This window comes from Tauraco erythrolophus, chromosome 2 (assembly GCF_009769465.1).
Source record: "Tauraco erythrolophus isolate bTauEry1 chromosome 2, bTauEry1.pri, whole genome shotgun sequence".
NCBI classification, from domain to species: Eukaryota; Metazoa; Chordata; class Aves; order Musophagiformes; family Musophagidae; genus Tauraco; species Tauraco erythrolophus.
The window spans coordinates 73,017,158-73,043,489 of NC_141466.1; the positions used below are offsets into that span (position 1 = coordinate 73,017,158).

Sequence of the window (26,332 nt, forward strand, 5' to 3'; positions counted from 1 at the left end):
CCATTGCTAGTTCCTCCCTTGCACTCCAGCTTTTCACCTCTGGCTGCCGCTCTGACCTGGCATGGCACCACGTGCTGCTCTTCCGGCACTGCCCAGGCACGACTGACCGGCCGCCCCGCGCTGTCCCCCCCATTACCATCCCAAAATCCCTGGTGGGGGAAGGTCTCGGCATCCTGGCCTGTCAGCACAGTGAGCCAGCAGAGAGCGCGGGGCACAGCGCTCCCTCGGGGTGCTGGGATGGGCAGGAGCCGAGGCCAGGGGCTTTGCCGAGCCCCAGCCGTGCCAGGCATGTGCCAGATGCTCCGGCGGGAGCTGCAGCCACAGAGCTGCCGTGGCCCATGGTGGGAAGGCGCTGCAGCAGCTCCGGCACCAGAAGCAGCGCTGGGCCCTGCGCCCCATGGCCACATGGCAGGCAGGGCGCAGAGGGATAGGGGATCGCCAGCCACAAGCCCCCTGGCTCAGTTGGTGCCCCCCAGTTTGGCCAGTCCCAGTGCCTGGGTTGAGGGACCAAGTAAAGGAGGAGAGGAGGGGACAGCCTCTCCGAACTGGCCAGGGCCCCTCCCTCACCCATGCCTCAGTTTCCCCACCTGAGATCCCAGTGCCTGTGGGCAGGACGGGGAGGACAGGTCACCCTGGCATGCCCGGACACACGCCCACTCCTACCCCCAGCAGGGAGCCAGAAAGCTCCTGTTCCCCGGTGCCCCTGGATGTCCCCAGGCACCCCCCCGGCACTGCCCGGCACGCAGAGCACGGCTTTCGCCTGCTCTCCTGCTCAGGCCTTGCTGCTTCTGGGTCCTGCTGCCGGGGGGGCTGGGTCCCCATGCGCCTGCTCTAAGGTGTCCGAGTGTCAGGCAGAGCGGGGTGGGTGCGGGGGGGGCTTTGGCTGCAGCACATCCCAAGGGCTGGTGGGACGCTGGGCCCAGCAGCAAAACACGGCACGTGTCCCGGCCGAGCTCCCCCCCACAGCCCAGGTCTGTGCCAGGGCACCCAGTGCCCATCGGCCAGGGCAAAGCGCGAGGGACACCGGCACCCAGGAGGGAGGTACCCCCCGGCACAGGGACCCAGCGGGCCCAGCGCTGCCCGTGGCGAGGCATGGGCAGGTGGGTGCCCCGACACTTGCACACCGGCGCGCCCCACACTCCGAGCCGGCAGCTCGGAGCGCACGGAGGTTCGCGGCCCCAGAAACGGTCGGGGTTATTTTTAGCTGCTTTCCCGGCAGCAGCTCGGCGCGTACCTGCGACGCGCAAGATGTGCCGATAGCACAGGAAGCCGGCAGGGCTCCACGCGCTTCCCCTGTCCGCTTCGGTTCCCCGGAACCCCCAGACCCCTCGGACCCGCAAAGCGGGGAGGGGTACGGGAGCAGCCGGCTCACACCCTGGCAGCCGGCATCCCCGGAAGCCTGGCCCAGGCCCGGCACGGTGGCGATGGGTGCCCGGGGCTGGTTGCCAGCCGGGCTGGGGGGTCCCTGGCGGCCCCATCTGCCCGCGGGGGCCGTGCTCCAGCTGACGGCCCCTCTCTGTTCTGTGCAGGCAAGGACGAGAAGGAGGAGAACAACTTTGACACCTTGAAAATGGAGGCAAGTATGTCCCGGGGCTGGGCCCCGGCCCTGCCGGCAGCAGCACCATGATGCCCACAGGAGCCAGGCATGGCCCTGCAGCCCACTGCCCCTCTTGGTCCCTTGGTGCCAGCGGCCGCAGGGCAGCTGCAGGGCAGGGTCCCTGGCGGGACGGGGATCCTGGGCTCCTGTGCCTCGACACAGCCAGGCACCAGGCGGCTCCAAGCCGCGGCCAGGTCGATGAAGCCCCCTCCATGCAGCCCTCCTTGTGGGACAGTGCTTGCTCCCGCACCTGCCCTGTGTGCCGGGAGGCAGATCCATGCCCAGGACTGTGCCAGTGGTGCCCGTCACGGTGCAGCCAGCCACGGCACCGTGCCCAGCCCTGTTGCATCCCGGTCCTGGTGCAGATGTGGGCCAGAGCGTGTGTGTGTGCACGTGTGTGTGCACGTGTGCGTGCCCCGGCAGGCGGTGACCCTGGCATGCACAACGGGGTGCCCACCTCCAGCCCCCCAGAGCTCCCCCGGTGCTGCTGTTCCCGATGCCTGCGGCAGCGCCGGAGCCACAGCCGTCAGCCTCCTCTCTCTCCCTCTGGCGCAGGGCTCCCGTGGGCGGCTGCGCGGCGGCCTGGGCTGGGAGTCGAGCCTGCGGCAGCGACCCATGCAGCGGCACACCTTCCAGGCTGGGGACCCCTACTACATCAGCAAGCGGAAGCGGGATGAGTGGCTGGCACGCTGGAAGAGGGAGGTAAGAGCCGCCCGTGACAGAGCTGTGGGGAAGGGGGGGCTCTTGGCTCTGCAGCACTGAGGTGGTGGCAGGACGGGGTGGGCTACGTGGCACCGCTTGGGCTGAGCACCGGCAGCCCCGTGGCACGTGGCCATCTCTCCGGCTAACGCAGTGTCGCCCATGATGAGCTCCAGCAAAGTGGGGCGTGCATGGAGCACTCAGCTGGGCACCGGCAGTGCCAGGGCGACCAGCCACATGAGGGGTGGTCAGCATGGGGTGGGGGCTCGAGCGCGTGGCCTCGCCGCGGGCATCCCGACTCATGCCGTGCCGTGGGGCTGGTGGCTGCGGCAGTGCCGCCGCCACGCCTGCAGCCGGGTTCTGTGCCGTGACCAGAGCGGGTGGCTTCGCTTCTTGTGTCTGTGTTCCATGGGGCTGCCGGTGGCCCCGTGTGCGCAGCCGCTGGTGCGGGCAGCACAGGGCCCTTCCTCTTCCTGCGGGATGTGCCACGGGATGTGCCATTCCTGTCGGTTTCCCGGGGAACCAGCGCACGCCGTGACGCAGCCGAAATCGGCCAAGCCAAGGGCAGCGGCGGGAGCCCCGGCTGCGGCTGCAGCGCAGGGCTGCGGGCAGGCCGCGGTGCCGACGGCCGCTTGGGGGTGCCATGGTGCCCCCCCTCGCCTCGTTCTCTGCGTCACCCCCGCTGCCAGCGGGTCTCCTTGGCAACAGGTCCCCATGCACCACTGCCATCACCAGCACTATTTATAGCCCCACAGTGCCGAGCACCGTCATGCTGGGGATCTGGGGGAGGCTGGCATGGCTGGGGCATCCCAGTGGGGTGCAGGGCATAGCTGGGCACGGCCACAGTGTCCCCATGGGGCATAGGGCTGGCACGGTCAGTGATGTCTGTGCTGGGGGTCTCATGATTCGGCTCCTGCTGGGGCGGCTGGCGTGGGCACGGGGGCATCCCAGTGCTGCACTGAGGGGCTGGCAGCTGGGGGCACTGGGGGTGCCAGGGCCCAGAGGTGTCTTGGAGGGTCTCCCAGCTGGGACAGGCACCCCTGGGTGCGAGTGGGCTGCGTGCCCAGAGAGAGATTTGCCAACTGCATGGTGGTGGTGGTTTGCTGCCCCTGCCCCAGCACAGGGGCACCAGCAATGCAGGCGTTTTGCCCAAGCAGCGCACCTCCCAGTGCAGCTGTGCTCTGGCTGCCAGCAGCAATGCAGCTGCTGCCAGCGGAGCCACGGCCAGGCCCCTGTGCCGTGGGCTCTGGCCATGGGTTGGTGGTGGGCTGCCATGCCGGACTGTGCCATGCTGGGCAGTGCCATGCCAAGCAGATGGGGCAAACCGCAGCTCGGCACAGCCGGGGAGGTTGGTGGTTGCAGCCGCCGTGTAACAGTTTTCCAACACATGGTTCTCGCCAAAACAACTGCGGATTCAGGTCAGCCAGAACCACTTGTCGGCCAAAAATAATCGGGAGAAAACACTAAAAAAAATCCACGCGCTTCTTCTGAGGAGTCTCAGTGAAACGCCGCTGGATTCAGCCGCGTTTCATCCCATTCTTTTCCTAATGAGAATTAGTGTTTTCTTTTCATTACGGGTCAAAGCCTGAACCATTTTCAGGCCAGATCGGCCCTTTTTCCCCAGATCTGGGCTGGCAGCCGCCTGCGAGCAGCGTGCCCAGTGTGCCCAGCATGCCCAGTGCCAGTTGTCACTTGGTGGTGGTGGTGTTGGTGACGCCGTCCCCAGGGATGGGGAACGGGATGTGCCACCCACAGCCCACGTGGCTGGGTCCTGGCGGGACCCTTGCCCCTTCTCTCCCTCCAGTGAGCTCCCCATGCCGGACACGGTGCTGGCCATGCCCCAATGCGGCACTGGCCGTGCCCCAGAGGGCTTTGCTCCTTTGGGGGTGCCAGGGACACAGAGGGCTGGGGGACAGGAACTCCTTGCTGGGAAGAGACCCCCATGGCACAGTCCCCTGTGCCTGGCAAACCTGCCCAGCGCCAGCCCTGCCTTGTCTCGCCAAACTGAAGCCCTTCGGCACCGGCTATTTCCACGCTGCAGAGGTCCCCAAACCTGTAATCAGTCACCACTGGGGCATATTTTTAGCCAGCGGAGTGAGCTGCCGGCATCCCGCTGGCCGGGCACAGCCTCTCCTCAGCGCCGGACAATGCCGGGGCTTCTCTTGCCGTGTGCCGGGCGCAGTCCCATGCCGGACACCCGCTGCCTGTGCCCCCAGCGGGTCAGGGGGCAGAGGCTGCCTGGCAGGGTCCCGGCGGCTCAGTGGGGTCAGGGACAGCCTGGTCCCCTCCAGCTGTCCTTCCTCTTCCTCACTCCACAGCCCCGGAGGGCCATTGCTGCCGCTTGCCAGACCCAGGGCAGCTCTGGGCACCAGCCCTGGCCCGCCTGTGCCAGGACACCATCAGCCAGACCCTGGTGTTGGCTCTGCACCCCTCACGCTGTGCCAGGAGTGAGGCAGGGCTGGGACCGGGCAGAGGACGGAGATGGGATGGAGATGGGAATGGGGATGGGGATGGGACAGTGGACGGAGGTGGGAATGGAATGAAGGTGAAGATGGAGATGAGGATGGGCATGGGGCAAGGGATGGGAGGGAGATGGGGATGAGGATGGAGGTAGGATGGGGATGGGGCAAGAGACAGTGGATGGAGATAGGATGAAGATGATGGGGTTGGAGCAGGGGATGGGATGGAGATGAGGATGGGGATGGAATGGCATGGCATGGCATGGCATGGGGCAAGGACAGTGGATGGAGATGAGGATGGGGGTAGGATGGGGATGGGGCAAGAGACAGTGGATGGAGATGGGGATGGGATGGAGATGAGGATGGGGATGGGATGGAGATGAGGCTGTGACAGTGGATGGAGATGGGGATGGGATGGAGATGGAGATGAGGAGGGAGTGGGATGAGGATGGGATGAAGATGGAGACGAGGATGGGGGTGGGATGAAGATGGAGATGAGGATGGGGTGGGATGGGGATGGGATGAAGATGGAGATGAGGAGGGGGATGGGGCAAGGACAGGGAATTGGGGGGGGGGGGGGGAGGGGATGGGAATGGGGCTGAGGATGGAGCAGGGGATGGAGGTGGGGTGGGCTGAGGATGGTGCAGGGGCAGGGGCAGGAGCAGAGCTGCCCGGGGGCAAGGGCCGAGGCTGGCCCCATTGTCTGGATGTGCCCATCCCTGGAGGTGCCGCTTATCTCCACTCTAACGACCCGGGGATGGGGCATTTCCTCCCTCTGGCCTCTCGCCGCGGACAAAGCAGAACGCCCACCCTCCCCACCCCCCGCGGGAATCAGCACCTTTGTCCCCACACAAAACCGGGGCTCGTCACCCCCCTGCCCCCGGCCGGGGGTGGGATTCGTGTCCGGGTCTGTTTTGTGGCTCCAGCAGCGCCGGGGGGTGCTGGGGGGGACGAGGTACCCTGGGCTGGCATTGAGGGTCTCAAGGGCTCTGCTACACCCCCCAGCCCTCCCCCCGGGGGGGCAGCCCCATGCCCGGGGGTCACGGCCATCTGCCCCTTTGTCGTGCCGTCCCCCTCCCCCCCTCGGCTCTGCAGCACAAAGGGGTCCCGGAGCTCCGGAGCCACCAGGACAGCACCTGCCTGGGGTTCCCGGGGAGTGGGCAGTGGGGGCGGCAGGGCCCGTCCAGGGGTGCCGGGCACCCCGACCATGTCGCCTCGCAGCCCGGGGCTTGCACTGCTCGGCGCCGGTGAAATACCGGCTCCCTGAACCCCACGACATGCCGGATGGCAGCACCGGCACCCCATGGCAGCTGTGCCGCTGCTCAGTCACGCAGCCCTGGCCCAGGGGTCCCACGGGACCCTGCCCCACCTGCAATGGGGACAGAGAGGGGACACGGTGGTGCCTGCAGGTGACGGGCTGCTGCTGGGGCAGCCGGTGCTTCGGCCTCGCCACCATCCTCGTGGCACAGCCGGCTGTTCAGGCTGTGACTTCGGGGGTCTGGAGTTGGGGGACGCAGTTTAGGGTGTGCCAGCTCCCATGTGCGGGGACATCTGGCTCTGTGGGGATGTGCGGGGGATGTCCCGCTGCTGGGGGGGGCCCCGGGGCTGGGGATGCCGCTGGTGTGCAGCCTGTGGACAGGCGTGAGCTGGGGTGCAGGGTCTAGACTGGTCCAGTGCCGTGTTGGTGCGTGCTGATGGGCTGAACTGGGTGACACCGTCCCAAACCAGTGCCATGTTGGTGTGTACCAACAGGCTGAACTTGGCAATGTGGTCCCAAACCAGCGCCGTGTGGATGTGTGGCGATGGGCTGAACTGGGTGATACAGGCCGTGTGGGTCTGGGCTGGGCGGTACGGTTCCAGACCAGTGCCATGTCAGTGTGTACCAATGGGCTGAACTGGGTGATGGGGTCCCAGTCCAGTGCCGTGGCAGCGTGTGCCTATGGGCTGAAATGGTGCTGTGGTCCCAGACCGTGTGGGTGCGTGCAGAGCGGTGCCAGCCCCAGCCTTTCGCAGCCGGAGCCGCTGGGCCGAGCTGGGCCGGCTGCTCCCACACTGGCGGCCGTACCGGGCTGAACCGGGGCGGCGGGGCCGGTGCTCGCCTGGAGCAGCCGGCCGGTGCCCAGCGGGTGTCCCACCGGCGCGGACTGTGCCGGTGGGGCCCGCCCGGTGCCGGCGCGGCGGGCCCGGAGCCCCGCGGGCGGATTCCTGCCGTGCCAGGGCGAGGCCCCCCGGGGCGCTGCCGCCCGCCCCCCCAACCCGCCCCGCCGCTCAGCAGCACAAAGAGGCCGGGGGGCCGCGGCCCCGGGACAAAAGGCGGCGCGGAGCAGCCCCGCGGCGGGGAGGCCGCCCCAGCCCAGTCCGGACGGGATCGCTGCCGCCGGGCCGGTGAGTACCGTGGGGCCCGGCCCGGGTGACCGGGGACCCCCCCGGCCCTCTGCTGCCGCTCGATCGCGGGGGCGGGCTGTGTGGAGCGGAGAAGGGGCCGAGGTGCGTCGGTCCGGGCCGTGCCGGGGGGCCTGGCCGGACTGTACGGGACCGGGCCGCTGGGAGGCACCGGAGCCGAGCGGGACCAGGCCACGGTGGGAGAGCCGAGCGGAGCCGAGTAGCCGACCCGACCCGACACGACCCGAGCGGAGCCGAGCAGGGCCGAGTTGCCGAGCCGAGCCGAGTGGAGCCGAGCCGAGCAGGGCCGAGTTGCCGAGCAGGGCCGAGGCGCGAGCGGGGGGGCCGAGCCGGGCTGTCCCCTCGGCGGTGCGCGGCCCCTCCCCGCCGCAGCCAACCAGCCGGGCCGGGAGGCACCATGTGACCCGGGGATCCCAGACAAAGAACCGCCGGCTCTGCCCCCGCGGCCCGGACTGGCCCGGCTCGGCTCGGCTCGGCTCGGCTCGGCTCGGCTCGGCTCGGCTCGGCCCGGCCCGGCTCGGCCCGGCTCGGCTCGGCTCGGCTCGACTCGACTCGGCCCGGCTCGGCTCGGCTCAGTCCGGCCCGGCCCGGCCCGGCTTAGTTCGGCTCGGCTCAGTTGCGCCCGGCCCGCCGCGGCGCCCAGCCCGCATGGGTAGGTGGCCAGCGCGGGGATGGCGGCTCGGCTCGGCTCGGCTCGGCTCGGCTCAGTCCGGCCGAACCCGGCACTTCCCTGCCCGGCGGAGCTCGGTGTCCCGGCTGGGCCCCGGGACCCGGCCCGGCCCGCGCAGTTCAGCACACCGGCCCGGGGACAGCGGGTGCCCGCGCCGGGGGATGCCGGAGGGAACACGGGGCGCCCCGGAGGCGGTGACACGGGTGCGGGGGGTGCAGCGGGTGCCCCGGGGCTGTGTCCCGGGGTAGGTGCCGGGAGTCTGCCCTGGGGCAGGTGCTGGGGGCGAGCGACAGTCTGGAAGGGGGGAGCCTGGGCTGCAGGGAAGGGAGGTGAGGGGGGCGGCGGGGGCAGGCCAGCCCCCAAACCGGGATGGGGCTGGGGGAGGTGGTGCGCAGGGCTCCAGGACCAGTGCCATCGCTCCTCCGGTATCGCTGGGGGCCGAGGGCCGTGTCCTGAGGGAGCCAGGCTGGGAGCGGGGGCAGTCTCCGGGGGAGGGTGGGGGCTGCCATCCCTTTCCCCCAGAGCCACCCCAGCAGCTTTGTGTATGCTCCCGGGCCGTTTCCCCCCCTGACCACAGAGGGAAACTGAGGCATGGGAAGGATGGGGAGCATCCCAAGCTGTGCATGGGCAGGGGGGTGGTGGGGCAGGACAGGGGGTTCCAGGTGTGCCCAGAGAAGCAGCTGCAATGCCCAGGGGGGCTGCCAGGCCCTTGCCAGGGTCTGTGTGGTGCTGCCGAGTGTGGCCCCCCGAGCCAGGCTGGCCCAGGGCTTCCCACTCGCATCTCGGGGTGCGGGGTGAGCAACACCCCGCAGCCCGGCCCTGACCAGTGTCTCTCCCCTCTCCAGGCGGAGAAGAAGGCGAAGGTGATCGCCGTGATGAACGTGGTGGAGGAGACGCCGCGGGCAGAGCCCCAGAAAGAGGAGGAGGCCAGCCCCCCTGCCTCGCAGCAGCCCACCGACCCCGCCTCACCCAACGTGGCCACCACACCTGAGCCAGTGGTGGCCGATGCCATAGACAAGAACACCTCCAAGTCAGCCGACGACGAGCCCGAGTACGAGGTGAGGGCAGGGCTGGCTGGGGAAGGGGGGATTGGTGGGCACCCCCTCCCAACCAGCCTCTGACATCCCCCCGTCTCCTCTCCTGGCGCAGGACGGCCGGGGCTTTGGCATCGGCGAGCTGGTGTGGGGCAAGCTGCGCGGCTTCTCTTGGTGGCCCGGGCGCATCGTCTCCTGGTGGATGACGGGCCGGAGCCGAGCAGCCGAGGGCACCCGCTGGGTCATGTGGTTCGGGGACGGCAAGTTCTCGGTGGTAAGTGGCACCCATGGGGGGTCCGGGCAGCCCACAGATCCCCGGGCATCTCCCCACCCCACCTCACGGCTGCCTGCCATCCCCCAGGTCTGCGTGGAGAAGCTCCTGCCGCTCAGCTCCTTTGCCAGCGCCTTCCACCAGGCCACCTACAACAAGCAGCCCATGTACCGCAAAGCCATCTACGAGGTGCTGCAGGTGAGCGCCAGCGGCTGCAGGGTGGCACCGACTGCAAAGTGCCACCAGCACCCCAACCCCAGGAGATTGGGGGCACATGGGGTCCTGCTGGCCTCAGGCAGGGTGGGTGGGGGCAGGCAGCTGCCCCCCCGCCCCACTAGGATCTGGCCCTGGCTTTCCTCCTGCACCCAGCGCTGAGCTGGGGGGACACGGGACATCTCTTCGAAGGGTGGGGGGTCTAAGGGACTCCTTGAGGAGGTTTTGGGGGTCTTTTGTCCCAGCTGGGGGTGTCTGGAGGTCTGGGAAGCTGGGGGGAGATCTCTGGGGAGCTGCTGAAGTCCCTGTGGGGTGATGCTGGGGGGTCCTGGCTCTCTGGGAGGCTCCTGGTGGTGCTGGGGGGTGCTGGGGGTTTCTTGTGGTGTGATGGGGAGGTCTGGCCATGTAGGTCCCTTTGGGGTGGGCAGCATCTGGAGCAGCTAGGGGGGCTGGTGACCCCCTTGGCTGGGTGGGTGAGTGGGTGACAGCTGGGCCTGGGCTCCGCTGGCAGGTGGCGAGCAGCAGAGCAGGGAAGATCTTCCCAGCGTGCCCTGAGAACGACGAGACAGACACCTCCAAGGTGGTGGAGATCCAGAACAAGCAGATGATCGAGTGGGCCCTGGGCGGCTTCCAGCCTTCCGGCCCCAAGGGCCTGGAGCCCCCCGAAGGTGAGCGCCAGGGGAGCTGGGCACTGGCTCCGGCATCGCCAGGGTGCTGTGGGGCTGATGATGGGACCCCGCTGATGGGACCACGCACACCCCTTGCAGAGGAGCGAAACCCTTACAAAGAAGTTTACACGGAGATGTGGGTAGAGCCAGAAGCAGCCGCCTACGCACCGCCCCCACCCGCCAAAAAACCCAGGAAAAGCACAACAGAGAAGCCCAAGGTCAAGGAGATCATCGACGAGCGCACCCGAGGTACCGCCCAAGGGATCAGGGGTGCCCCCACACCCACCCAGCCTCCGCAGGGTTGGCTTGGCGGTGACCTTGCCAGGTCTTGGTGCCGGTGCTGGGAGGGCTGTGCCGGGAGGCCAGGGGGCAAAAGCGGCTCAGGGCTGGGTCCCCTTCTCTGTTGGGGACCGTTCGTCCCCAGGGTCCCCTCCCTTCGCCCCGCTGCAGGGGCTGCATGGGGGGGACCCCCCAGCCTGACACCCCTCTCCCTCCCCAGAGCGACTCGTTTACGAGGTGCGGCAGAAATGCAGGAACATCGAAGGTGAGCGTGGGGCAGTGCCTGGCTCTGGGCCGGGTACCCGTCGTGCCCCTGGGGACAGGGCTGTGGGGGATCAGGGTCCCTCCCTCCCTGGGGGGCACCAATCCTGGCTGCAGAGCTGGGAGGCAGAGGGGGCTCCGGGGGTCCGCAGGATGGGCTTGTCCCATCCTTCAGCCCGGCTGGCAGCAGAGACAGCAGCCATGGCCACCCCAGACGGTGACGGGGACAGTTCCCCGGGGCCGGGGTCACCAAAGGCTGAGCGTGAGTGCAGAGTGCAGCAGGGCTGGGGGGGCACTGCTGGGGGCAGCAGTGGGAGGCTCGCCGTGCAGCTGGTCCCCTTCGCACGGTGGCAGCTGTCCCGGTGGTGCTGGCACTTAGGAGCTGGAGGGGGGAGCTCTGCTGCTCCCCAGCTTGGAGGTCAAAGCCAATGTGCCCCAGACACGGGGCGTGGGCGTTTGTCCGGGGTGGCAGCGGGACATGGGTCAGGGCCAGGCTGCTCCCTGGGCGCTGGGCTTGGCCCAGGCAGGCAGTCACAAGCGGCCCAGTCCCAGTGCAGGGTGCTGGGGGTGGCAGAGCCGGGGTGGGTGGCAGAGCCGGGGGGGTGACATCTCCCCTCCCACCCCCCAGACATCTGCATCTCCTGCGGGAGCCTCAACGTGACCCTGGAGCACCCTCTATTTATCGGAGGAATGTGCCAAAACTGCAAGGTACGGCATGGCACGGCACAGGCAGCCGCGGTGCCAGGCGGGCACGGCCATGTCCCCCCAAATGCCCTGTCCTGGAGGTCTCCCTGCCGGGCCCCTCTGCCAGGAGCCACCCCACTGGCCCCGCGGCGGCATCCCGGCATCCCCAGGCTGTGCTGCGCTGACGCCTTTGCTCTCCCCCAGAACTGCTTCTTGGAGTGCGCGTACCAGTACGACGATGACGGCTACCAGTCCTACTGCACCATCTGCTGCGGCGGCCGCGAGGTGCTCATGTGCGGCAACAACAACTGCTGCAGGTCTGGGGCTGCCGTGGGGTTGCAGAGGTTTCGGTGATGCCCTGGTACTGGTGTGGGGCTGGGGGGAGGTTTCGGTGATGCCCCAGCCCCAGTGCGGGGATGGGAAGTTTTGGTGATGCCACAGTCTGGGCAAGGGGCTGGGGAGGTTTTGGTGGAGCCCCAGTTGTGGCATGGGAATTTGGTGGTACCAGTCCTGGTTTGCAACTGAGATGTTTTGGTGATGCCACAGTCCTGGCATGGGGCTGGGGAGGTTTTGGTGATGCCAGTCCTGGTGTGTGGGACAGAGATGTTTCAGTGATGCCATAGCCTTGGTATAGGTCTGGGAGGTTTTGGTGGTGTCCCAGTCCTGGCAGGGGACTGGGAAGGTTTTGGTGGTACCAGAGTTCCACTGTTGAGATTTTGGTGATGCCCCAGTCTTGGCATGGGAATTTGGTGATACTGGCTTGCAGCTGAGATTTTTTTGGTGATGCTGTAGTCCTGACTACAGAACTACAGGAGGTTTTGGTGATGTCCTGGTCCTGGTATGGAGCTGGGAAGGTCTTGGTCGTACCACAGTTCTAATGTGGAGCTTTTGGTGATGCCCCAGTTGTGGCGTGGGGCTGGGAAGGTTTTGGTGATGCCCCAGTCCCGGCGTGGGGCTGGGAGGTTTCAGTGATGCTGCAGGTCTCGGCTGCAGGTCTTTGTATGGGGTTGGCAGAGGTTTGGGTGGTGCGCCAGGTCCCAGTGTGGGGTTGTGGGTCCCAGCATGCCCCCCTGCCGCAGCCTTCAAGGGGCACAGCCGGAACCGGCTGAGACAGCACAGCCGTTCCAGGGGGCACCATCCCCCACCGCGCCTGTGCTCTCTCCCACACGTCCCAGGGGGCACCGGCCCCAGCCCTGCCACTGACACCGGCTCCCGGCGCTGCCAGGTGCTTCTGCGTGGAGTGCGTGGACCTGCTGGTGGGGCCGGGGGCGGCACAGGCGGCCATCAAGGAGGACCCCTGGAACTGCTACATGTGCGGCCATAAGGGCATCTATGGGCTGCTGCGGCGGCGAGAGGACTGGCCTTCGCGCCTCCAGATGTTCTTCGCCAACAACCACGACCAGGAGTTTGTGAGTGTCCCTGTGGCAGGACCCCCCGGCCCTGGCTGGGCTCCCCGCTGCCCCCCCCAGCCCCCCGCTCTGCTGCCCCGTGGCCCTGCTGACACCCGCCCGTGGCTTTCAGGACCCGCCGAAGGTGTACCCGCCGGTGCCAGCTGAGAAGAGGAAGCCCATCCGGGTGCTCTCGCTCTTTGATGGCATCGCCACAGGTGGGTGGGGGTCCCCAGCCTGGCAGTCTCTGCAGGGACCCTCCTTGGGGCGTCTTTGGGACCCAGCAAGGTAGAAGGGAGTGGGGTAAGCAGCCTGCCTGCACCCCACTGCTGTCCGGCCTCGAGGCAGGGGGGTACTGCCCCATCCGGGGATCCGCAGTGGGTGGACGGACCTGTGTCAATGGCAGGACCCCCACCTGGTGTTCCCATGGGCAGCCCCCACCGTCTCCTCAGCCCTGGGAGGGTCCGTGATGGCGGGCAGCAGGCGAGGGGGATGGCACAGGGATGGTGGTGCTGCCGGGGTGGGGGGCCACCGTGCACAGGGGGCTACGGTCCGCGTGCCGCCCACCCCAGCCCCGCTCCCCACAGGCCTGCTGGTGCTGAAGGACCTGGGCATCCAGGTGGACCGGTACATCGCCTCCGAGGTGTGCGAGGACTCCATCACTGTGGGCATGGTGAGGCACCAGGGCAAGATCATGTACGTCGGGGACGTCCGGAATGTCACCCAGAAACACGTAGGTCCAGCCAGCCGGCACCCCCGCCGCTCTCCCCTCCCCAGAGCATCCCGGTGCTCAGCCACGTGTCCCCACCATGGGACAAGTCCCTTGTCCTGCGTCTCCCCATGCGCTGGGCTTCACTGGCGCAGCCTTGCCATCCCGCCAGGGACCTCGGCCGCCCTTATTCCCCCGTGTATCCGGGCGTCCCCCGGCACCCAACTCACCAGGGGCTCTTCCTCTTGCAGATACAGGAGTGGGGCCCCTTTGACCTGGTGATTGGGGGGAGCCCCTGCAACGACCTCTCCATCGTCAACCCAGCCCGGAAGGGGCTCTACGGTAGGTGTGTCCCCTCCGCCGGGCAGGGGCTGGCACCCACCACCGGCCCCCGCTGCTGACACTGGCCCCTCTCGCTCTCTCCTGCCCAGAGGGCACCGGGCGACTCTTCTTCGAGTTTTACCGCCTGCTGCACGAAGCCCGGCCCAAGGAGGGCGATGACCGGCCCTTCTTCTGGCTCTTCGAAAACGTGGTGGCCATGGGGGTGAGCGACAAGAGGGACATCTCCCGCTTCCTGGAGGTGAGTGCTGGGGGATCGCTGGCCCCTGGGGAACCCTGAGGATCCCCAAGGATCCCACTGACACCCCGACCCGCCTCTCCACACAGTCCAACCCCGTCATGATTGATGCCAAAGAAGTGTCTGCAGCGCACAGGGCACGGTACTTCTGGGGGAACCTTCCTGGGATGAACAGGTAGGTGAGAGTGCCGGAAACCGCGCCGGGAGCTGGGAACCGCGTTGGGAGCCTGCCTGTGGTGTGACGGCTGCCCGCCTGTCACCCTGCCTGCTGCTGGGCTGGGGTGGCCAGCAGTGCCGGCTCTGGCACCAGGAGGGAGGGCGCTGCTGAGGGCTGCAGAAGGGGCCAGACCCCTAGGTCCTCCCCCAGCCTGGATGTGGCTCTGGGGGTCCCCTGCCCCAGCCGGTGCTGGGGGGATCACAAAGCGGTGCCAGGTGACCCCAAAAACCCAGAGTGGTGGCCCCCACAGAGGGGGCTGGGCCTGTCCTTGCTCCCCTGTGCTCGTGCGGTGACACGGAGCTGCCCTCTGTGTACCTCCTGGCCGGCAGCCATGGTGGCACTCGGCTGATGGCCACGGGCAGGCTCCCACCGGGATCGACTGCTTCTCACCATCGCCTGCCACAGCCCCCTAGAACAGCCTTGGCTGCCTGATGCCCCCCCAAACCCTGGCCGGAGAGCTGCCCCATGCCTGCATGGGGATGTGGTGCTGCTGCCCCATGCCCACCCCGTCTCTCTCCCTAGGCCACTCGCGTCCACAGTCAATGATAAGCTGGAGCTGCAGGAGTGCCTGGAGCACGGCAGGATAGCCAAGGTCAGCCCCGGGACATGCCAGCGGGAGCGTGGCCGAGGGGGCGGTGGGGTCCCGTGGCCGTCCGCGGCGATCCCGGACCCCTTGGGCCGCAGAGCGGGGGGTCCCATGAGGGTGGATCAGGGCTGTGGCAGCGGCTCCAGCAGTCGGGTCGGGGCAAGCGCCGTGCCTGCCCGCGGCTGGCGCGCGGGGGGTCCATCCCACCGCCGGCATGACCGGCCTGTGCTTCTTGCAGTTCAGCAAAGTGCGAACCATCACCACTCGCTCCAACTCCATCAAGCAGGGCAAGGACCAGCACTTCCCTGTCTTCATGAACGAGAAGGAGGACATCCTGTGGTGCACGGAGATGGAGAGGTACCGCGGCTGGCTGAGGGCTCTCTGTGGGGCTGCCTGCGCGCGGCGCGGGGCAGGTCCGGTGGTGCCACGTCCCTCGGGTCTGGTACCCCCCTGACCCACTCCCTGTCGCATCCCCCCCTCTGTGTCCCCGCAGGGTCTTCGGCTTCCCGGTGCATTACACGGATGTGTCCAACATGAGCCGCCTGGCCCGGCAGAGACTGCTTGGCAGGTCCTGGAGCGTGCCGGTGATCCGCCACCTCTTCGCTCCCCTGAAGGAATACTTCGCCTGCGTTTAAGAGCGACAGACGGGAACCGGTCACACGGAGCGAGTCAGAAACAAAACCATCCACCGCAAGAAAAGTGACAACACGGAGTGAGAGAAGAGTCAGCACCCAGAAGAGAGACGGGATTTCGCAGCCCGACAGGAACCCGGCACACGTCTCCCCGAGCGAAAGGGTTCGGTGTCCTCTCCTGAATTTCCAATGTTCAGCTTTTAGCCTATTTAAAAAAAAACAAAAACGAAAAACCACAAAAAAAAACCACCAACGAAAACAACAAAAACCGAAAAGAAAAAAAAAACGCAAACAAAACGAAAAGGAAAAAAAAAAAGCAAACAAAAAACCAAATCATTTTTTTTAGGGGTAACCTTTTAATTTTCCGCTCTTTTTCTGGCTGGGTTTTCCTGTTGGTTCGGTTTCCGCTTCTCGTTGCGGCGGGCGAGCCGAGGTGCCGTCCATCGCCAGCTCTGCTCGCGGAGGAGGGGAAACGGGCAGCGGGAACCCCCAGCCCGGGAGAGGCGGAGGCGAAGGGAGACCCGCTGCGTCCGCGCCCCGCGCGCGGGCGAGCCGGCAGCCCCCAGCTCGGGGCAGGCGCCCGGCGGCAGGGAGGTGCCCGGCCGGCTCCGCGACACCCAGCGACCCGGCCTCACTCTTGTCCACCAGCACCGGTACCGGTGGTGCGGAGCCAGCCCCGGTGGCAGGGAAGCCGAGAACACACACACCACAACACACACCTTTTCTACAGTATTTTGGGTGCCTACCACACGGAGACCTTGGAGAAAGCAAATCCTAGAAGCCGCTGTTACCTCTTGTTTACAGTTTATATATATATGATAGATATGAGATATAGATATATATATATATAAAAGGTACTGTTACTACTGTACAACCTGACTTCATAATGGTGCTTTTAAACAGCGGGGTGAGTCGAGACATCAGCTTCCATGTTGCCTTACGTGCCGGGCCTTTCCGAGCGAGCGGCGCGGGAGCGGGCCGGGGCAGCGGCCGGGCGGGAAGCGTCTCCATCCCGAGTCATGCAATAACCTTTTTCTGGCCTAAAAGGAAGCGCCTCCCTCGGCGGTGGCGGCGGCCGCCCTCGCCCGGTCCTGCCCGCGCGGCCCGTGCCACGCACAAACGTACTGGTGCTTTTCTGCGTACGTGGCGTCCCCGGCCGGGCTGGTGCCGGTGGTCCAGCCACCCCGACCCGGCGGCAGCGGCGGGGTGCTCCTGCCCACTCCTGCCCGCCGCTCGCTGCCAGGGCGCGGGTGCTGCGGACCGGGCTGGTGCTGAGTGCTGTGGTGGTGCTGCGCGGGCAGGGCCGGAGGCAGGCAGGAAGGGAGCACAGGACAGAGCGGTGCTGGAGCGGTGCCGGAGCGTGGCTGGGGCGCTTTCGGCACAGGACAGGGACAGCTGCGGGTCCCCAGACCCTGGTGCTACATCCACGAGGCCGGGCTGGTCGGCAGGAGGGCGATGCCACGAGGAGCTGGGACAGGACCCTGGTGCTGCCTGTGGCGTAGCCTCTTGCAGCAGGCAGCTCGGGGCATCACTCCCCTGGGGGAGCACGGGTTTGGAGCTGCTGCGTCCCATTGGTGCCCCGTGCCAGGAGTGGCCCCATACCCCCTTTACAGAGTGGCGGGTGCCAGTGAGTTGTGCGGTGGACGCGGGAGCAGCGGTGTCGGTGACAGTGTCGGTGACGGTGTCGGTGTTGGCGTCAAGAGCAGGCAGCTCCGGCCGCAGCGGGCCGGGAGTCGCAATGGCGTTGGCGGTGCAGAGGGGAGCTGTGCTGCACGCAGGCGGGGTGCAGGCAGGGTGCGGGCAGGTGCTGACATTGCTGTGGATGGTGCTACTTGTCTGGCAGCTGTGGGTGCCACAGGAGGCCGGTGGGTCCGGCTCAGCGCGGGGGCATTGCCCGGTGCCCGCCGGGGTGGCCGGATCCTGGGCATGGTGCTGGAGCGGAGGGGCTCCGGCGGGGACAGGGACTGGTGCTACGGCGCGGGGGACGCCCCTGAGGGGCTGTGGCCCCATCGCCGTCTCTTCTCTAACTGTGAAAGGTGCTGGGGGTCCGCTGGCGGGCAGGGGCCACCGGCCGCTCAGTGCAGGGTGCTGGCTATTTGGCAGCGAGCCGCGCCGGCGGCCCCAGGGTGCTGAGAGGTGCTGGGACCGACGGCGGCGGGGGGCACGCAAGGGGCGGCCCTGGGGCCCCCCCACTTCCCCACCGTGCCTGGTGCTACCGGGGGTTTGGAGGCCTCTCTGGCGGTGCGGGCGGCACGGGGGACGGAGCCGGTGCCGGGCAGCCGTGGCTGGGGGCACCGCGGGACCCCGCTTTGCCGGGTGGTAAAGGAGGCGAGGCGGGATGCGGCCCCCCGGCCCCGGGTGCTGAGCCACGGCCACGGGCTCTGCCTGGACCCCGGGGCCGAGTTCCGCTCAGCACCAGGGCAAGTTCAGCACATAGCCGCTGCGCTGTCGGCAGGTGCTGCGTGGCCGCAGGCGCGAGGGCGGCGCGGCCCCGCAGCATCACACATTGAGTCCTGCGTGGCCCTGCCGTGCTGCTTGCGGGTCCTGCACGGTTGCCCAGCACCGGGTACCGGTGCCGCGCAGCCCTGCAGCGCTAGGTGCTAGTGCTGCACATCCCTGCAGCACCGTTTGCAAGCGCTGCATGGCCCCGCGGCGCCGGGTGCAAATCCTACCGTGGGTCACCAAGCCTCACACGGCTGCGCAACAGCGTTTGGGGATCCTGGCAGAACCCACCGCACCGTGCCAGCCTGGCACAGCCCTGCAGCGCTTCCCTGGGACCTTCTTGGCTCCACGGCACCTTTGGTGGACCAGGTCCCAGCCGGTGCTGTGGAGTGGAGTGCCAGCCTGGTGCAGCATTGGTGCATACCGGTGCGGTGTTGGCGCGTCCTGGTGCCACTTCGGCGCATCTCGGTGCAGTGTTGGTGCATCCCAGGCGGCTCCTGCACCCACCCCGGGCGCCCACGGCTGGGACGCCCGGGCTGGTGCCGGAACCGGTGCCAGCAGGAAGCAGGTTCCCATGGCGGCACAACTGGAAAGGCGCCGGGATCAGCTCGGTGGTGCCAGGGGCACATCGGCAGCTCCGCGGCAGCTGCTGGCGGTGGTGGGGACCGTGGGGACGCCTGGGGAAAGAGTTCAGTTTTTAACGTACCCGACTCATCTTTTTTTAAAACAAACAGACAAATTTTGTTGCACAGCCCGAGACGAAACAGTAAAAACGTAAAAATAAAAAAAAGCCTAAATTCCTTAAGATCTGCCGAGGGAGTAGGTGACAAACACGGTGCTAAAACATTTTATTAAAAATATATATTGTTAAATTAAGTCTGCTGTCTGGACAATGACTGTTTGTTTTGTTCTCTTGTAGTGGAGTTTCAAAGAGCACTATTATTTTACTCTTATATATTATTATTAAAAAAAAGTAAAAAAAAAAAACATGAAAAACAAAAAAGGCATTTTAACTTTGTACTTGAAAACTAAACGAGAGATTTCATGTGTTTTAGCCTAGACATTGAAGTAGCTGACGCTTAACTGTGTGTGGGGAACCCTGTACTCCTGCCGAGGACAAACGCGTAGAGTTCGGTACCCTCCCTATGATTTGGCTCAGCCCGCGCCCCACCACCACATTCCCGGCAGCGCCGGTGGCACCGCGGCCACCCCGGCCCCGCGGCCCCCCGCTGCTCTTCCTCCCCCCCCCCCCCACCCCTCCCCAACCTTTTATTTTCTACTTTTCTCTCTCTCTCTCTCTCTCTCGGTTCGTTCCTTCTGTTTTTTTGTCGGTTTGTTTTTTTAGGGTCGCTTCTCTATTTATTGCCGCTGAATACTGTGCATTTCACCGTATGGTTCTGGCCGCGGGCTCGCCCGGCACTGTTGTATCTGTGTAAGTATTGCTCGTGACATAGCTGTTCTGAACTAATTAAAGGTCAATGCGTGCAGCAGATGTAGAAAGTCTGTCCGTTCCGCTTCCATCCCATCCTCCTTTTTATTTTTTCTTTGGTGCCCAGAAGAGTTATCATACAGACGAGCTCCTTTCTAATGTACTTGTGCTGGAGAACACTTGAATAAATGTACTGTTTTTGTGCAAGAAAAAAAAAGAGAAAAAAAGAGGAAAAAAAGAAAAAAAAAGAAAAAAAAAAAAACAACAAAAACCAGCTCCGTGCGATCCTGTGCTCTGTGTGCTCCTGCGGCCGTTGGCGGGGGGCGGTCCCAGCGGGTTGGGTTGGGGGTTCCCAATGGGGTCCCAGGGGGTGAGGGCATCCAGGTGACCGTGGGGCCTCAGTGGGCACTGGGGTGCTGGTGGACTGTGGGGTCCTGGTGGGCAGTGGGATCCCGGTGGGTGGGGGAGTCTCAGTGGGCAGTGGGATTCCAATGCAGGTAGTGGGGTCTCAGGGTGGTCCTGGTGGGCAGTGGGGTTCCAGTGGGTGGGGGCTCTTCAGATGAAGTCCCAGCAGGTGTGGGGATCCAGGTGACTGTGGGGTCTCAGTGGGCACTGCGGTGCTGGTGGACAGTGGGGTCCCAGTGGGTTTCTGGTGAGTTCCTGGTGGGTGGGGGAGGTCCTGGTGATGTTGGATTACAAGTGGGTGGAGGGGTCTCAGTGTGGGTAGTGGGCTCTTGGGGGGAAGCCTGGGGGGCAGTGGAGTCCCAGTGCAGGTAGTGGGGTCTCAGGAGGATCCTGGTGACTGGGGTCCCAGTGAGGGGTGGGGTCCTGGTCCTGGGTGCTGTGGGCTGAGCCCAGCCCCAGGGCAGGTCACTGGGGGCTTTGCTCACGCAGCACCGGGGTATGGGGGTGCAGAGCCCCCAGCAGAGTGGGACCCCCATGTTTCTGCCCCCCAAGCTGTGGGTCAGGAAACTGCCTTGTGCAGCTTCTGCCTCAGTTTCCCTCCTGCTGGGCAGCACCGGGTGGGTGGCAAGACTCCTGGGGACCCTCCAGTCCCTGTGCCGGACCCTGGGATAACAGGATCTTGAGTGTGGCCCAGGGGACCCCCTGGTGGGACAGAGCCCAGAAGGGCTGGTGGGGGCAAGGGGACAGGGTGGTGGCTGGGACGGGCTGCGGGAGCACGTGGGGACAGCAGAGCTCAGCCGAGGCTGAGGCATCAAGGGACCCTGGGGCCAGGGAGAGCACTCACCCCTGGGGTGGGGGACTGCCCAGGGGACTGGCTGGGGCAGGAGAGCAGGGACGGGTGACGAGCACCCGGAGATGGGGCTGGAGAAGGAAAACTGCCCAAAATGGAGGAGAACCAGGCAGGGGCTCCCCTGAGACACCCTGACTCCCAGGGCAGCACCTGAGGGTGCCCAGGGGCTGCCGGGGTCCTTGTGAGCCCCTTGCCCTTCTGTCTGGAAGGGGATGGGGACAGGGGGACATCCCTGAGGGGTGGAGAAGGGAGAATGCCATCTCCCCAAACGGCCGGTGCTGAGGGTGTCCACCCATGCTGGGACCCAGGGGCTGGTGGGTGGGCAAGCAGTGGGTGCCATAGGGGTTTGGGGAGTGGGTGCTGCAGGGCACCACGCTGGGAACCCCAGGCTGGGGGGGCGGCCGGGCAGCACTCGCTGGGGTTTCTAGGTGACACATGGTCAATATACTGGGGGGGATGGGGAAGGGGTATCCCCAGGGACCGGGGCAGGCTGGGGGTGGGCATGGGGGAACCTCCTGAGGTCCAACAAGACCAAGTGCAAGGTCCTGCACATGGGTCAGAGCAGTCCTTGGTATTAATACAGGTTGGGGGAGGAAGGGAGAAAGAGCAGCCCTGCAGGGAAGGAGTTGGGGATGCTGGTTGATGAGAAGCTCACCATGAGCCGGCAATGCATGTTGGCAGCCCAGAAATCCAACTGTGTCCTGGGCTGCATCCAAAGCAGCATGGGCAGCAGGTCGAGGGAGGGGATTCTGCCCCTCTGCTCTGCTCTCAGGAGAACTCCCCTGCAGTGCTGCATTCAGCTCTGGGGTCCCCAACATCAGAAGGACATGGAGCTGTTGGAGCGGCTGCAGAGGAGGCCAAGGAGACGATGCAAGGGCTGGAGCACCTCTGCTATGGAGTCAGGCTGAGAGAGTTGGGGCTGTTCAGCCTGGAGAAGAGAAGGCTCTGGGGTTACCTTCCAGCAGCCTTCCAGTACCTGAAGGGGCTACAAGAAAGCTGGAGAGGGGCTTTGGACAAGAGTGTGTAGTGACAGGACAAGGGGCAATGGCTTTGAACTGAAAGGGGAGATTTCGATGAGATCTAAGGCAGAAATTCTTCCCTCTGAGGGTGGTGAGGCACTGGCACAGGTTGCCCAGAGAAGCTGTGTCTGCCCCATCCCTGGAAGTGTTGGAAGGCCAGGTTGGATGAGGCTTTGAGCAACCTGATGTAGTGGAGGGTGTCCCTGCACATGGCGGGGGGGGGGGGGGTGGAAGCAGATGACCTTTAGGGCCCCTTCCCACCCAAACCATCCCATGACGACCAGATGTGCCAGGACTGGTCTCTCTGCTCAAGGGCAGAGCTGCCACCGGCGGGACCTCTCCAGGCTGGAGGAACACCCCCGCGGGAACCCTGCGAGGACAAACAGCAAATCTTGCCCCGGGCACCATCGTGTCCTCCCATGTCCAACCCCACATGCTGGGAGCCTGAGGCCACCGTGGTGTGCTGTGCCAGTGGCTACCAGGTGGAGGCTATGGGGATGCTGGGTGGGCTTTATGGGGGTGTTATGGAGAGCCGTGGAGGAGTGATGTGATGCCATGGGGGGACCGCTAGGTGCCATGGGAGAAGTCACTGGGTGCCATGAGGGGGGACATGGGGGAGGTCATGAGGCGTTACACTGGGCGGGAAATGGGTGGTCAGGAGGGGTTGTGCGTGAGGTCTATAGGGGTGTCATGGCGGGCCCGGGGCAGCCCATGGAGGCGTCGGGGGGCTCCGGGGTTACTCGGGGCCGCCCCTGCGCGCCTTTGTGCCGGCTCCGTCACCATGGCAACCGCGCGGGCAGGTGGCCGCCGCTGGGCGGGGTCCTGGGCGCCGGCCCCGCCCCCTGCTCCTGTCAGTCAGGCCGCGCGCAGCCCACCCTGCTGAGGGGCTGACCCCGCCCCCGACGGCGGATGGCGAGCGGCCATTGGCCGAGTCCTCGGGTAGGCCCCGCCCCCGCCGCGCAGGTTCGGGTGAGAGGCGATCGGGGACGGGGAGCGCGGCGGGCGCAGCCGGAGCGGGAGCGCAAAAGGAGCGGGAGGTACCGGTGCCGGCGGGGCCGGGCGGGGCGGAGTAGGATGGGCTGGAATTTTTCGGGATGTTTCCGCACGTTCCCGCACCGGCGAGATCTGATTTGTCGCGGCCGTATCGCGATGGGTGGGACAATCGCGACAGGTGCATGTATCGCGACAGGCGGGGTGTCGCGACAGGCGGGGAGAGAGAGTGCCCGCGTGGCGCGCCTCACGCGGTATCGCGGGACAGACAGGTTGAGTGTGGCCCCCGCCCACGTACAGAGAGTCACCTGTCGCGACACGGCGACGGTGTCGCGACAGCGCGAGCGGCTTGCTTCGGCGGGGTGTGGCGACGGAATCGCCCCACCCGAACGGGCCCGGCTCCCTCGTCGGCGCCGTGTCGCGACCGGGTGCGGAGCAGCAGGTGCGCGGGGCGCGGAGGAGCGGGGCCCCGGGGCCCCCGGGGCGAGGCGGCCGGTACGCGGCGGGGGGGGGCGGCGGGAGCGGGCGGGGGTCCCGCCGGGCCCGGCCCATTGTTCCGCTGGGGCTCCCGGGCGGCCCCGCCCCGGCTCGGAGCATCCTTTGTGCTGGGCGGCACCGGGCTTTGTCTGCGGGGCCGCCCCGGGGCTGGCGGGGCCGGGACCCGGCCGCGCCACCGCGACTCGGCCACCGGGGCCCCGCCGCGGCATCCCCGCGGCCGCCCCTCTGCCCGGGCCACGCCGCGCCCCGGCGCCCCCGCACCTTGCCCGGCACCGGGCTCTGCACCGGGGCTGCGCCCTGCCCAGCACCCCGCGCCGGCGGCGGGCAGCCCCGGCTCTCTGCCCGGGGCAACCCCGGCATCCTCGACCCTCAGCCCGGGGCCCCCCCGCAGCCTCGGGCCGGGCCCCGCGGGGGCTGACAGGACCCCAGACCCCGCTGCGGTCGGTGCCTGCCATGCCGCCGGCCTTGCCGCAGTGCCGGCTGCGACGCTCTGGGCACACCCTGGGGTTCACGACCGTGGGCACCCCGTAACGGGGCAGGGGGTCCTGCCCATCACCCAGCACCCCTCCGCCGTGGCAGCGCGCCCCGTGCTCGCTCGGGTGTGGCCGTGCCGTGGTGTGCCGTGGCGTGTGCTGTGGAGCGTGCCGTGGCGTGTGCTGTGCCAAGGTGCCTGCAGCAACTAGGACGGGCTGCTCACACACCCGCAGCATCCCAGGCTCCATGGCACCGGCATCCCTGGCCCTTCACCAGTGGGTCACGGTCCCCCCATCACCATGGGCCAGCCCGGGTCTCTCTGTCCCTGCCAGGGCGGTGGCTCGGTCACCTTGGCACTGGAGCTCATCCTGACCGGGGCTGGGTCACCAGGACCCCAGCCCAGCCTGGGCCTCACACACGGCATGGGAGCAGGACACTGGCTCCCGGCCTGGCTGTGCCCGAAACAGAGCTGGGAATGGCCAGAGCTGGGGGGACGTGGCAGTTGTGGCCCCCCGGAAGGCATCTCTGGGGTGGAGGGCGATGCCCATCCACCTGCCGCCGTCAGCCGGGGACAGGTGGTGGTCGTGGTTTGGTGTCACCGGTGGGACTGATCCTGCCCGGGAGAGGACGGTCACCCTGGCCCTGACAAAGGGGGGTCCTGGACAGGGCCCAGGCGGGACAGTGGGTGCCAGGATGGTGGGTGCTGGGAGGGTGGGTGCCGGGGTTCCCACTGGCACACACAAAAGCGAGGGGCAGCAGAGGGGCTGCGGCAGGCCGGTTGCAGGAGCAGCCCCTGGCCTCGCCTCGCCGCACAATGCGGCTCTGTGTGCCGCCACGCCGCAGCCCCCACCGTCCCGGCACAAAGACCGGGGCCAGCGGCTGCCCCAGCCCTAACAGGTGCCCCTTTGGCAGCCCCTGCCGGGGCAGGGGTCCTTTTGTCCTGCCGGGGTCACAGCTGTCCCCACGCCCCCGCCCCACCAGCCCTGCAGCTCAGGGCTGGCGGAGCAGCCGGTGGGCGCAGGGGGGGCCGCGAGCCCCCCGAGACAGCCGCGCTGCTTTGTGTGTTGGGAAGCGCCGCCGCGTCCCCCCTGCCTCGGCCAGGCTGCTGACAGCACCCGAGGACTGCCGAGCCGGGGCCTGCGGTGCGGAGGTGCTGGCTGTAGTGGCGGGGCTGCATGAGGGGGTCCCCGAGGAGGCTGGCAGCCCCCCCGGCGCTGACGCTGCGGTTCTGCCCTGCCCAGGGAACCTGTTGTCTGGCGGAAACATCCTGCCTCAGCAAGCAGCCTCTGCTGCCTGATGCCAGCTGTGCTACCGCGCCACAGTGGCTCACCGGGGCACGGGCAAAAGCCGTTGTGCTCCTGGGGAGGGCTGTGCTATGCTGGCACTGCCGCCGAGCTGGGGGTCAAAGAGGCTGAGTCCCTGGGAATGCTTGGTGTGAACATGGAGGGGGGGGCGGACTGGATGTGAACTGGGGAGGACTGGCATGCCGGGGGGACCGCGGTGGCAGTGGTGTGGGTGGCTCTGCGATGTCCAAGGCCATGGGCAGCGTGTTGTGCTGCCAGTCCTCTTCTGTGCATCGTGTCCAGCCCACGCCAGGCTTGCCCTCACCCACATCACCAAGCGATGCCCCGTCCCCGCAGCCTGTGCCTTGCGGCGCTCCACCGCGCTCACTACCTTCCAGCACACCCATGGCAGCCACCCTCTCCCCACCTCACCTGTGGGGCCGGGCTGTGGTGCCACAGAGCCCACCCGCCTGCTGTGCTGGACCTCCCGGATCCGGGTGACCGCTGGGCCGTGTCCGGCAGCGTGATCCTGCCTGCACGGCCCCACGGTGTGCAGGACTCTGCGGTGGGTCAGGTGCCGTCACCATCTGTGCAGCACTGGGCATAGAGGGTGCCTTCTCCCCCTGTCCCACCCATGTCGGGGGGCCCTACCCACGCCACATGGCCGGGAGGTGCTGCGGCACCGCTGGGAGCTGGCGCAGGTGCCTCCCCGCATGCTGCCATGCTCCAGATCCATCCATCACAGCATCTTGCTTTTATCCCGGGGTGCCATGTGCCACCGCCCTCCCGTGCCCCAGTCCTGTGCCGCACTGGCACCATTCTGCCCAGCTCACCCCTGCCCTGGGTCAGTCTCTGCCCCAATGTCTCACCCCTTCCTGGCTGCACGGGCTCAGCAGGTCCCCGCAGGGTCTGTCTGTCCCCCTCATTCCTCTGGGGCCGACGGTGCAGCCGTGGCTCCGGTGCCCCCCAGCATGGCCCTTGCCCGGGGCAGCAGCTTCCCTGGGTGCCTGGAGCAGAGCCCGGGGCTGGGGTGCCAGTGCCCGGGGTGCTGTGGTAGCTGGCAGGAAGGTCACTGCCATCCCACCTTGGCCCCTCTGGACCCCTTTCCCTCTGCCACCCCTCAGCAGCGGGTGCAGCTGTGCGCAGTGGTGGCATTCCTGGCGGGACGGGGCTGCCTGTTCCAGGAACAATCCCTGCAGCAGGGGGGCTGCCTGCGGGACCCCAGCAGGTGCTGCCTGCGGTTGTGCCAGGGTGAGAGCAGCGGGACGAGGCATGGACTCGCACCGGGCTCATCCATGGCACTAATGGCACCGCTATGGCGGAGCCCCGGGGCGGGAGCCGGCCCAGGGAGGGCTTTCGGTATCCCCAGCCCTGGCACGGTGGTGGCCCTGTGGTGGGCACAGCCACTTGCCCTCCCCGGGCAGCTGCTCCTTCCCGCGGTGCCGAGAATGCTCAGCTGCTGGCAGGGCCCAGCTCGGCCCCACCACCAGATCCGACGCCCGGGGAAGCCATTTGCTGCCAAGCCGGTGTTTTGCCGAGCAGTTGGGAATCGCTGGCACGTGCTCGGGACAGTCCCTTCGGAGCGGTGCCCCGGC

General features: G+C 67.1%; 1 protein-coding gene across 2 annotated transcripts in view; it reads left to right on the plus strand.

Annotated features, from left to right (window-relative positions):
- Nucleotides 1-15,398, plus strand: part of DNMT3A (DNA methyltransferase 3 alpha) — a 32,788-nt gene extending 17,390 nt beyond the window's left edge. For both annotated transcript variants that reach the window (XM_086624793.1, XM_086624785.1), the window contains 19 exons: nt 1,530-1,576; nt 2,153-2,299; nt 8,674-8,886; nt 8,978-9,136; nt 9,224-9,331; nt 9,858-10,014; nt 10,114-10,263; nt 10,514-10,558; nt 11,183-11,262; nt 11,443-11,555; nt 12,464-12,647; nt 12,760-12,844; nt 13,214-13,359; nt 13,587-13,677; nt 13,767-13,915; nt 14,002-14,087; nt 14,652-14,721; nt 14,954-15,072; nt 15,209-15,398. In XM_086624793.1, coding sequence (XP_086480919.1) covers nt 1,530-1,576; nt 2,153-2,299; nt 8,674-8,886; nt 8,978-9,136; nt 9,224-9,331; nt 9,858-10,014; nt 10,114-10,263; nt 10,514-10,558; nt 11,183-11,262; nt 11,443-11,555; nt 12,464-12,647; nt 12,760-12,844; nt 13,214-13,359; nt 13,587-13,677; nt 13,767-13,915; nt 14,002-14,087; nt 14,652-14,721; nt 14,954-15,072; nt 15,209-15,350 — 2,291 coding nt within the window. In that variant the 3' untranslated portion in view covers nt 15,351-15,398. The remainder of the gene's footprint in view (nt 1-1,529; nt 1,577-2,152; nt 2,300-8,673; nt 8,887-8,977; nt 9,137-9,223; nt 9,332-9,857; nt 10,015-10,113; nt 10,264-10,513; nt 10,559-11,182; nt 11,263-11,442; nt 11,556-12,463; nt 12,648-12,759; nt 12,845-13,213; nt 13,360-13,586; nt 13,678-13,766; nt 13,916-14,001; nt 14,088-14,651; nt 14,722-14,953; nt 15,073-15,208) is intronic.
- Nucleotides 15,399-26,332: the final 10,934 nt, after the last annotated feature.